We start from the raw sequence: 11815 nt of genomic DNA, 5'->3' as shown, positions 1-11815 counted from the left end.
CCTCACTTTCCACAACCAAAAATTTTCATGAGAGTTCTGTTAAGAACTGTAAGTGAACATGAATAATTTTGCTTAGTAATCATTTTATAAAACAACATTTAAAAGTAAAGGTACATAGTTATTACAAATTTGGTAAGTGCACAACCATACTTTAATATTTTTATTTACCAAATAAGCTGATATACTAAATACAATTTGCGTATGCATGACATTGTACATGAAGCTGATTGGATATCTTAGTCATTTAATGAATCTTTTTATAATAGTATATCAATCTAATTTAATCCAAGAAAATAATAATTGTAAAACGGCTAGTAGTAAGTTTTAGACAGTTTACATAAGTTTGTTTCGAAATGTTGCGTAATAAGGTAATATTACAGAACTAGATAATGATAAAGAAAGAACTCTTCCAGTTTCAAGCTAGAAAGCAATCAAAATCATACATGTAATAATACAAGAGTAGAATAAGAAAAATGAATATTATAGGTCAATGCCTTCAAATCAGAGATACTGAAATATTTTATAGGAAAACGATACCTTCATGACCCTTATTAATTTTATCCTGGTGACAAAATTGTACGGAAATTATATGGATATTAATGTGGAAAAACTGGATTCTACCATATGATTTTCTGGTTAATAAAAATGCATCGACACTTGTGTTAGACTTTTCTTTTTTTTGTATTATATACCAATAATAAACAAATAATATTTAAATTAACGTTCTAGCAATAAAATTCTTTGGAAAAAAAAAGTATATATAATTTTTGTCAAAATGGAATTTGTTAAAAATATTTGAAAATATCGCTTCCTGCATTTCCCCCAGCTTACATATCTAAAACATGTTTTTGTACTAATATAGTTGATCAAACATTTTTGAAACATGAAGCTTTTATTTAACTTCATTTTATTTCTATTTAAACTGTGAACTGTGTAGGACTTGAAATGTAAATTGGTTTTAGTAAGAAAATAAGCGAAAAATAAGCCAATTTTTAAACTAAATAAAATTAGAAATTTATTTGATTAATAATTATGTAAATAATATTATATAAGTTTGCATATAATGGCATAAAATCAATTGAAAACAAATGTGCAATACAAATGCCTAAAATACAAATGTATGAAATACAAAAATTAATAAAGGATCGTTGATGAATTCGTTGAATCTTAATGTTTCTAGAAAGTTTTTGCAAAAAATTAGCATTTTCCTGGTTTTACATATTTCAACATGAAAAAGGCTTATCATAATTAAAAGTTTATTTTTTAAATTTCGCTTTTTAAATAACTATTTTCTACTTTAACTAAACTTAGCTCAATTATATCATTTTTACTTCATCACTAAGAGCTTTGAAATAAGAATATCTGTATAAATTCTAGAGATATGTTGGACTGTAAAGTTAATATCTTTAACTTTATCAAGCGTTTGTTTTTACTCAAAAGATTAATGTCTGTTTGGTGCATGCTGTGTAATTGATAAAGCAATAAAAATACAGGAAGTACACCATTTATTCTTAGAAATATATTTGTTCATTATAATTTCTCAATAATAAAATAATTTTTTCATTCAATTATTATTTTTTTGAAGAAAACAAATTGTCTTTAATACATACAAAAATAAAACAAATTGTCTCTTTAATAAAACAAATGTACAACTTATCTCTGAGACAATATTCATTTCTTTGAAAAGAATAAAAAATTTACAAAATTACGATTCATTGACAGAGTTATCAAAGATTTCAGGAACTACACATACATTTTTGAAAATATTCATTCATTATAAATTCAAAAAAGTTTTGACACTAAATTAGGAATTAAACAAACATTTCCTTATTTATATTTCATAAACAAATGAATTCAACAACAACTAAAAGGTTAGAAGACGTATAGTTACAAAAGGAAAAAAAAGTCAAACATATATAGAGGAGAAACATATTCGTTATTTATGTAATGACAATCTGTTGCAATAATATATAAAAAAAATGTATTTTACATCAAAAATAATCTAAAAGTTATTTAGTTGATGTAAAATATTAATACGGATAGTTTTCCTCATCTCCCTTTCAAGAGTTACAGGTCGAATACAATACATAATACATTAATTTCATAAACGGCATTAGTAAATCTCCATAGCACTGGAACATTCTACAATGGTAAATAAAGTCAATAATAAAAGGGAGTAAAATAAAATAAATAACTGCACAGATTAGATAACTGCACAGATAACAGTTCAGATTGGAAAAAAGTTCTTTTTCTTACACAATGATATATAATTCTTTGTGAATATTTAAACAAAATTCACTGTTATCATCATTTTTAGGGAGGATAAAAAAATTATTTTATTTTTAAATATTTACAAAAGACAGTTTCTATTTCAACAATGGTATCTAACTTTTTTTTGTTGACTATTTTAAAAAACCTTATTTAAATCTATTGTTGTCATGATTTTTATAGGAATGGAAATTAGTTAATTATTTACGTGTGACAGCTTCTTTCTTAAAAATATATATTTAATTTTCTTCTAAATATTTAATAAAAGCCTATTTAATTCTGTTATTATCATAACTTTTATAGGAGTGAGAATAAAAGTATTTTATGTTCAATTATTTACATGTGACAATTTCTTCATCAACAATGATGCCTATTTTTTGGAAATATTTAAAGAAATCTCCTTAATTCAATTATTATGATGACTTTTTTATTGGAATAACAACAAAAACATTTTATGTTTAATTATTTACATGCCACAGCTTCTTTTTCCTATAATTCAGTATTGTTTTGATGAATAAAATAATGACATAAAAACGATGAAATAAAAAGTAAGTCAAAAATTTGTTTCAAATTTTGAAAAAAATAATTTTTCCTTTTAGAGTTATTGAAATTTTCTCTGCTGATAATTTGTTTACAAATATCAATTCTAAATTCAAGCGTTTTGGGATAAAATAATAAAAAAAGATTTAAACTATTTAATTATTTCAAGATTTAGAGAAAAAAATAGTGGACATGACAGAGAATATGGATCATTTCAAAAATATCTAACATCTTACTAATAAATAAAAAAGATTTATATCATGAAGAATGTTAATTGTTTTGAGACTTAATCGAAATAAAAAAAAATTCTAAATTGCTTTTAGGCATCACTTTGTTTAACAATTATAAGATGCAAAGAATTTTGGGCAACTTTTTTATCTTTTCTTTTGAAATTAAAAACATTATTAATTCGACAATAATAGTTTTCCTCCGATGGATGAATTGCTATGTTCTTCAATTGAAACATGCATTTTTTCTTAACCGATGCTCATTTGCTTTCTACGTTTTATTTATTTTTTAATTACGAAAATACATGTTACAAATTTCGATTATTTCATGTAATTTTCAACAATATAAACAACATTATGCTTTCGAGATACACTAGTAATTGACACATCGAATAGGAGAAAAACTGATTTGAAACTGAGAATAATAATCTAAATGCTTTATGCTAATAAATAATAATAATAATTTGTTACACTTAACTATAGATGCAGATAAAATATTAAATATTTCAATTTCAAATATAATTTAAATAGAAATGGTAACATATTTAGCAAGTCGATGAACTTTTAAATACCACTAAAAACAGAATAAATGAATTTTTTAAGTAAAACATTTATAAAGGGTTATCTATTTAATTCGGCTATCTTTCGAAGGTTTTGTCATAAAATGAAATGATAGAGATAGATTAAAATTCAGTTAGTCAGCAAAATGACATAGATAGTTTAAAATTATATATCTTTTCTTCAAGTCCACACTCAAACTGTAGCTTTTTTTTATCTTCCTCGGCGAAAGAGCTTCCATAAACCACGTTAAGAACTCTTTTCCAATCTCCTAAATTGCATAGTCATGCTCTTCGAAAGTATCAGATTATCCCTTTTGTTACATAATATTTTTAGTTGTAGCTTTTAAAATCCATCAAATTTTAACTTGTCACGAATTCTTTTCTTTGTTTATTTTACGCAAGCTACGAACCAAGTACCAACTAGCCCACATTGCTAACGTTGCTGAAAACCATGCTCTACTGAGATACAAAAATAGCATGGCCAATCTATAATTTCTGATTTCCGGGTATATTATCCTATCTACTAGAAAATAAATGACGCATCTCAGGAACTCAAAAGGTGGTCCATACCGACTGTAAAAAAAGAAATATAATGTAAAAGGAACAGTTATGAATAAAAGAAATAACTTAATGTAGTAAAATGCGTAGAATTTAGTAATTTATATTGTAAATAAAAGGTGTCATAATATAGGAAAAAGTAAAGTTATTAAAGGAAGTAAAGAGTATTGCCCAAAAGTTATCACAATAATATTCATACATGCATAAGCATCAACAAGTGTTATTAACATTTATTTCACATTGCTTAAATTATGTAATAAAATTTATTTCACCTCTGAAAAGACAAAAATATGTAAAAAATTCCACAGGTTTTCATCTTAAATTACAAGAAAAAACTGCTTTACAATTCACCAGATTACGTCTAAAATATAAATTTTTTAAAATAAAACTTTTATGTAGATCAGATTTAAGCGCTAATTTACAGTAATGACGGAAAAGAAAATTCACTTAATTAGATGTTATTCAATTAATTGGAAGTCTATTAAATACTGATAAAATGGCTATATAAATGTACTTTCAAAAACTGTAGAGAAATAATTAAAAATTTCATACGGTATCTATTTTTAAGGATAATTTTTGCTTTTTTTAAACTTATAAAACTAATGCAATGAACTAATATCATTGCACACATCAGCCAACCACATATCTCCAAACACCTAGGCCAATTTTTTAGGGCTCTATTTGTTTAGTTACCATGACAGAAATATCGCGTAATTTTGTCCTCTGTCAGATGATGTGTGCAGAACTGGCACCACTCTTTCCAAACTCCCTTACTAGAGCCGCGATGGCTCAGGGGATAGAGCGTTTGCCTTTCAATGAGGTGAACTGGGTTCGAATCCTCGCGATTGCTGGTAGATACGAATCCGCATCCGGCTTGCACCAACTTGATCCAAGAGTAGCCTTGTCTTCGGGATTGGTTCAAAATTAGAAGGCAAGGGAGTTGAACATTAGTAGTCGTAAGCCTAAAAATTGGGTTGGCTGTTCAACTCGGTTTTAAAATAAACTCAAATGAAACTCTCCTACTACAATCAACGAGAGGACTTCCAGAGTCGACAAAATAAATGCACACCTTGTTACGTATGCACGTCGCTTGTTTAGTCGGCAGCGAGGTTCGAACTCACGACCCTCAACTCTTAACATCATTTGAATGAAAAGAACAGTATATTATAAGAAATTGTTTCCCTCATGAAAAATTTTTGACAAGCTTTCTAAATAATTGCAAAGAAGATTTGTTCGTGCAATTAGGTGTACAGTGACAATACCAATTAAGTGTATAGTGACAATACCAATTAGGTGTGTAGTGACAGTGCCAGATGTATAGTGACAATACATAGCATGCAAATACGTATAGTATTCAGATATATAATACGCAAAAGCAGTAAAAATGTGTGTTTTATATGGTTTTATAAGGATTTCAATCCAGAAAATTTGACACCTCACTTCATCACAAAGGAGCAGAAAAATAGCAAAGAAACAATTCAACAATTTAGGTAAAGTGAACAAAGAAGAACAATAAACATTTAAATCAATAAACATTTCAACAATATAAAATTTTAAACATTAACATGAAAAAGGTAAAGTTAGTGACAATTCATGAGAGTTCTTGCGTCCCAATACAATTTAGTGACATTCTCACTTTTCTGGGAGTTCCTGTCTAGTCCCTTGCACAACAAGAAGTCATCAGAGTTTAATACATCTGTGTCACAAATTGGGCATGCTTTGCTTTTACTGGGAAGTATTCTTATGTTACATAAATGATCTGATAAGCAATCGTGCCCTGTTTCAAGTCTAAAATGGGTTACCGCTTCTTTGCAGTAAAAATGTTTATTCAGAGAAAGTACATTTTGATAGTAAACTTCGTAACTTCGTAATCGTAGTTAAATAACATACCTTTCTTAAAGTTTTTTTGTGCATTTTATAATTTATGTATTACGAAATAAAGCAAATTATAATAATAGCATTTTTTAAATAAAACAAAATTAATAAGAAAGAAAATTAAAATACTTGCCTCTTATCAAGCACAAATCCTAATGATATACTCGTATAGCATATAAAACATGCAATTGGATTAATAATTGATTTTGGTAAGATCTAAGGGAAAAAATTTTGCAATTAGTCTCACTAACAAGAAGATGTATCTTTAAAACTAGATTTTTCAGGAACTGATCGAAATCTACTGATCAGTTCCTGAAATATCTAGTCTAGTCTGATCAGTCAATTTCGCCGACAAAACTGCGACGAAATCGACTGATTTCGCCGCAATTTTGTTTTTTGCCTTGTAAAAGTACGTTCTTTAAAATGATGTAAAAAATCGTATGTCCATTCGGAGAAAATACGTTTTTATGCCTGATATTTTTAATTAAAAATATCGTCTATACTAATTAATTAGCATATTTGAGATCACTCCCTCAAGCCTTTAAGATTGTATCCTAGAAAGTAAAGACCCGATCATTAGACCAAAAGTTATTCAGGGTAGTTCGTTTTTCTTTTGCGCACTTTAATAATTAATAATAGTAATTCTTTTGAAAAATATTGTTATATCTTAAAATGTCTGAATGATCGTGTGATCTGGTTGATTCGTCTTGTGAGATTTTTGATTGTGATCACATTTTACGACTAAATTTAAAATTTTTGCTAAAATTTAATTTCCGTAAAATGTATGGGATATCCCTCATTGAAAATTTTACAAATCGCATCTCACTCTTAAAAAATATTGCAACATAAATAATATGTTATTTACCATAAAAAGATTGTTTTAACGGAATATTACAATATGTTCCAGGTTTAAAGTTAAAGGTTGCTTTCATATATTTCGAACTTATCTTTGAGATGTAAACAGTTATATATCAATATTTAATAACTTAAAACACTATCTTTAAAAACAGATATTTGTTAAAATATTTGATGGTTTACAGATTTCCTACATTATGCGAAATATTATTATTTTCATATACTTATATAGTCACAATTAGTTTAGGTATTTAATATTTGTAATGTTTACGCTTTTAGAAGTTCGTAATATTACAATAAAAATAATACATATCAGAGAATTATTGCCAACATTATGCAAAATGTTAGTATTTTCATATACTTGTGTAATCACAATTCGTTTAGATATTTAATATTTGTAATGTTTACTCATTTAAAAGTTCGTAATATTACAATAAAAATAATACATACCAGAGAATTATTGCCTACATTATGTAAAATGTTATTATTTTCATATACTTATACAGTCAAGCCTCGATATCTCGAACTTGAAGGGAGAGGAGAAAAAATTCGAGATACCGAAAATTCGAATTATCGAAAATCGCATGTTATTGATGGTAGAATAAAGAAAAATGCTCTTTACATACCTTATTCACTATTCCATATGTATTCTAAAAACTTTTTTTACACTTTCATTTAAAAAAAGATTTAATTGTTGTTTGCTTTAGAGATGTGTAAGGAAGTTTGTCTGTAACACTTTCTAAGTGGACTATAGCTTTAAATGTCTCCTCTGACATATTTGGCTGCCTCTCAAATAAATTTCCTTACAGTGTCCACTGCAGAAAGTGCTTGTTTGTTAGTAACATTGGGTGGTAAATATTCGATTTCCTCATCCTCTTCTTCTGATAGTTCACAAGAAGCTTTCGTTTGAGCGATGATATCATGGTCATGCCACTGACCACACACTGTTACTGCATCATCTCCGTTTACAAAGTTATGAAATTCCAAGTCATCAAGTTTCATGAGTCCGGTCAATCTGTCCCAATCATTTTCGGTGTAGTTTTCAGCATAAATTAACGATATTGATTGTTTGACTACTTTCGTGATCTTTAATGAATACAGCCTTCTTGAAGCCATTCATTATCGTAGAGAGAGACACATCATTCCATGCCACTGCCACTGTCCATTTTTTTAAAAAAGTTTATCATTATGAGAATTGGTTTTCTACTCTTAATTTTTTTTTTTGAATATTTTTTTTATTTTCAGAAAAAAAATCTACACTATTTATGGAGAAAAAAATTCAAGTTATCGAAGGATTAGAAAAAAAATCGTGAAATCAAGTGTATAGGAAATTTGAAGAGAATTTTTTCTTCCTCGAGGTATCGAAAAATTCGTGAAATAGAGGTTCGACTATATAATCACAATTCGTTTAGATATTTAATATTTGTAATGTTTACTCTTTCAAAAGTTTGCAATATTGCAATAAAAATAATACATGCCAGAGAATTATTGTCTACATTATGTAAAATGTTATTACAATTCGTTTAGGTATTTAATATTTGTAATGTTTACTCTTTCAAAAGTTTGCAATATTGCAATAAAAATAATACATACCAAGAGAAAATAATACATACCAGAGACTTTCTAGAATATATTTTTTGCATACTTACTGTCATGTTCCAAGTAAGTAGTTGATAGGTAATGATCAAAATAAGAAAATGTGCCATGGAGTATAATTTCCTGAATATTGACATATTTGGATTATACAATTCAAAATGAGGAGCTGGCTGCAATAAGAACAAAATTTTGCGAATATTATTAAAAAGAATCTGAATCAACACTGAAAAATTAATTTTAGTATCATCATGGCTTAAAATAAATTCCATATGCCTCTTTTTTTTAGATATGCATCAGTTTCTAATTCACCTGTTTTTCTTAGACAAATAACTATCATACAGTTATACAAATAACTATCATAAAATTAAATGCCTGGCATAAATGATAGCTCGGGTTAATACAATATTAGAATTAATATCTCACCATATTTAAAAGTGATATTAAATGTTAAAAACAATATCTATTAAACTTACAGTAATTTTAAGCAATATTATAGCTTAGAATTAATGAGTATTTTTAACAGTGTGAGAATTGCTTTTTATTTGTAACAAATGAATTCTCAAAATGTATCATTAGAAGCATACATGCGGTACATCTTCTATGTTTCCGGTCCACGGAGACCCTGGTGTCCAACCTGGTCCTTTGAATACAGCGGATAATTTATCACTCCATTTTTCATACTCACAAAATCTCTTCCATATCCGTATAAAATGTTGTGTCTGAAAATAGAGAATTAAAACTATTAAATTCAATTGAAAAATAACTAAATTAAAATTGAATTAGAAGAAACAAAAGCAATATCAATTTCCAAAAGTGAAAGAGAATGGTATCAAGGCAAAGAATTAAGTTTATTGTGTCCAGTTTATAATATTTTCTATAGTGTCCACTTTAATCTATGAGCTTTTGTCCAGCAGTGTTAAAGTGTCATCCTAGGGTAAATGATACTTTAGATCTGGGTCTTTATTCTGTGCGCATGGTAATCTGAAAATTGAACTTACTTAAATAGTGTTATTCATCGAGTGAAAGCTTAGGGTCGTAAGTTCGAATCATCCAGTTGACTAAGTCGGTGAGTATAGGCTGCAAGGTGCACGTTAAAAATATTGTGGCTAAAAGTCATCGCTTTGGCTGTGATAAGATAGTTTGGAGGGAGGGGTACCAGCTAAGGTGTGGTTCACATCATCTGCTGAGGGTCAAATTTACTTGGCATTTCTATCTTGGCCATTAGAAGACAGAGCTCCGAAAAATGGGTCTAGGGACTTGACATGATTGAGTGAGGTGATGATCAAATACATCCTGTAAGAATAATCAATCTTAATTGTGATTGGTACTTTCAGCAGAGTAATCCGTTTCACCGTATAGTTTTGTAAAGGATTGGCTTTCGAAGCATGGTACACTGTTAGAGTATTCATTCTGAAATTACTTTAAACTAATAGGCAGAAGTCTGTTCCTTCGATTAATCATAAAGCTTAAGGTTAGAATTTTTTTTTTTACTTTTACGGTTTTGAAACCGTTTAAAACTGTTACGGTTTTAAAAAACGTGAATGCTAAACTATACGGTTTTGTAAGCATTTACAACTAGCATAGTTATTAAGCCATAGAAATAAAACTTAGTGGACATTGGAGCTTCGTGGTTGTTGCGCCATTCATTCGTGAATGACAATTTCGCATTCTAGTAGTCTTGAAACCCCGATTGAAAAGTGAAGGACACTGGAAACTTTTCATGTATTGAAGGAATGGAAGAAATTTCATGGTGTTAACGCTGGAATTCGAAACCCTCCTAGGGTGGTCATGAGATTAACAGATTATCCCTCTCAGTCACAATATATATCTAGCTGTGTGGAACAAAATGACAATGGAACAAGATAGACCTAGTTGACGCGGTTACAATTCTGATTGTTAAGCCGTATTAGATTTTTAAAAAAACAATCAATAAACCTTTTTTTTTCATGTCTAACAGTTTGAATATCAACTTTTTTATGGTAGTTTGACTGTTTTGGTTAACAATTAAACAAATTGTTATCTTACCATATTCAATATTCAAAATGTTTATTTCATAAAACTAATTAGATTATTTCGAAATTAAACTTTTTGATGCGTTAAGTCAAATCAGCATCGTGGATAATATAATTATTTTAGAATTATTCAAGTAACAAATTATGTCTAGTTTAATAATTTTATTAAAACTATACTTTTCCAACAAGCACATATGGAAAAACTAATATTCAAACAAACAAAAACGAAAAATGTATACATGCCTGTATAATCAACGGATTAAATGATTTTGTTTGTGTAGTGCAACCATACAGTGGTTTTTCTTCAAGATCTTCTGCTTCAAAAGTTCCAAATATGCGATCCCATATGATAAGAAATCCGCCAAAGTTTTTATCTATATAACGTCTGTTACGACCTAAAAAAAATTCCCTTTTTTATTCCCATTCATATATTTTATGCATTTCTATATAGATATTGACTTTTTTTGCATAAAAATAGGTGGCTCTGCTCCTTGTGGTTGCTTCTCATTCATTATTGAAGATCAAAAGGGTCAACATCTTATGTACATTTTTTTTTAAGAAAATGACTATTGGATTGTAATCAGTTGCATTTTAAGAATGACTAAATTTTTGAAAATCATTAACATGGAATATCGGTACCCGTAGAGAGTTATTACACAGTGAAGATGGGGCCTTGATGTGAATAAACAGTTCCTGTCCGTGAGCAAATAATTTTTTTTTCTCAGAATCAACTTCGAGGGCCATAAACCATTTTCCCCCTATTGATCTCATAAAAGTCTTTTTTCTTAAATATCAATGAAGAAGATTATTTTGTTTAGAAAATATATTATTATTAAAATTTTTATGTAAGCACATTTTACTAAAGTGCTAATCGTAACGAAATGAAAAGATAGCAGGGTCTGAAAAATAATCAAACGTACTTGAAGGAAATTAAACTTAAGAATAAAGGTAATAACCATATCGACGACGCAATAAGCAGTAATAAATTACTTGTTAACAATGCACCTAAGAGCCATTAGATTATGACCACCCTCCATCTATAACAATGGGCTCGCCCAGGTATTCATGGTTTCTCGCCCAGGAACAATGCTTTTATGGGGCACATTAGGACCCATAATCCTCATAGAACAATCCTTGACGTCTGTAAGCTACTTGAACATAGTTGCAGACCAAGTTCCCCCATTCATGGCAACAGTTTTTCCTGCGGGGGATGGTGTTTACCAACAGGATAATGCACCATGTCATAAAGGTGGAATCGTCATGGATTGGTTTGAGGAACATTCCAGTGACTTTCAAGTCATGTCTTGGACCCCAAATTCACCTG

At 28.7% G+C, this 11815-nt stretch overlaps 1 protein-coding gene across 2 annotated transcripts in view; it reads right to left on the bottom strand.

The window, feature by feature from the left end:
* Positions 1-1488: 1488 nt before the first annotated feature.
* The window catches only part of LOC107443243 (alkylglycerol monooxygenase), a 37895-nt gene continuing 27568 nt past the window's right edge, over positions 1489-11815 (bottom strand). The window contains exons 7-11 of one of the 2 annotated variants that reach the window (XM_071178623.1): positions 10735-10886; positions 9064-9198; positions 8497-8649; positions 6162-6244; positions 1489-4168 (exon numbers count right to left, since the gene is read on the bottom strand). In XM_071178623.1, the coding sequence (XP_071034724.1) occupies positions 3964-4168; positions 6162-6244; positions 8497-8649; positions 9064-9198; positions 10735-10886 (728 nt within the window). In that variant the 3' untranslated portion in view covers positions 1489-3963. The remainder of the gene's footprint in view (positions 4169-6161; positions 6245-8496; positions 8650-9063; positions 9199-10734; positions 10887-11815) is intronic. The other variant, XM_071178624.1, reaches the window with a different exon arrangement.

This window comes from Parasteatoda tepidariorum, chromosome 3, assembly GCF_043381705.1.
Source record: "Parasteatoda tepidariorum isolate YZ-2023 chromosome 3, CAS_Ptep_4.0, whole genome shotgun sequence".
In the NCBI taxonomy this organism is placed as follows: Eukaryota; Metazoa; Arthropoda; class Arachnida; order Araneae; family Theridiidae; genus Parasteatoda; species Parasteatoda tepidariorum.
This window is presented reverse-complemented; position numbering and strand designations above follow the sequence as displayed.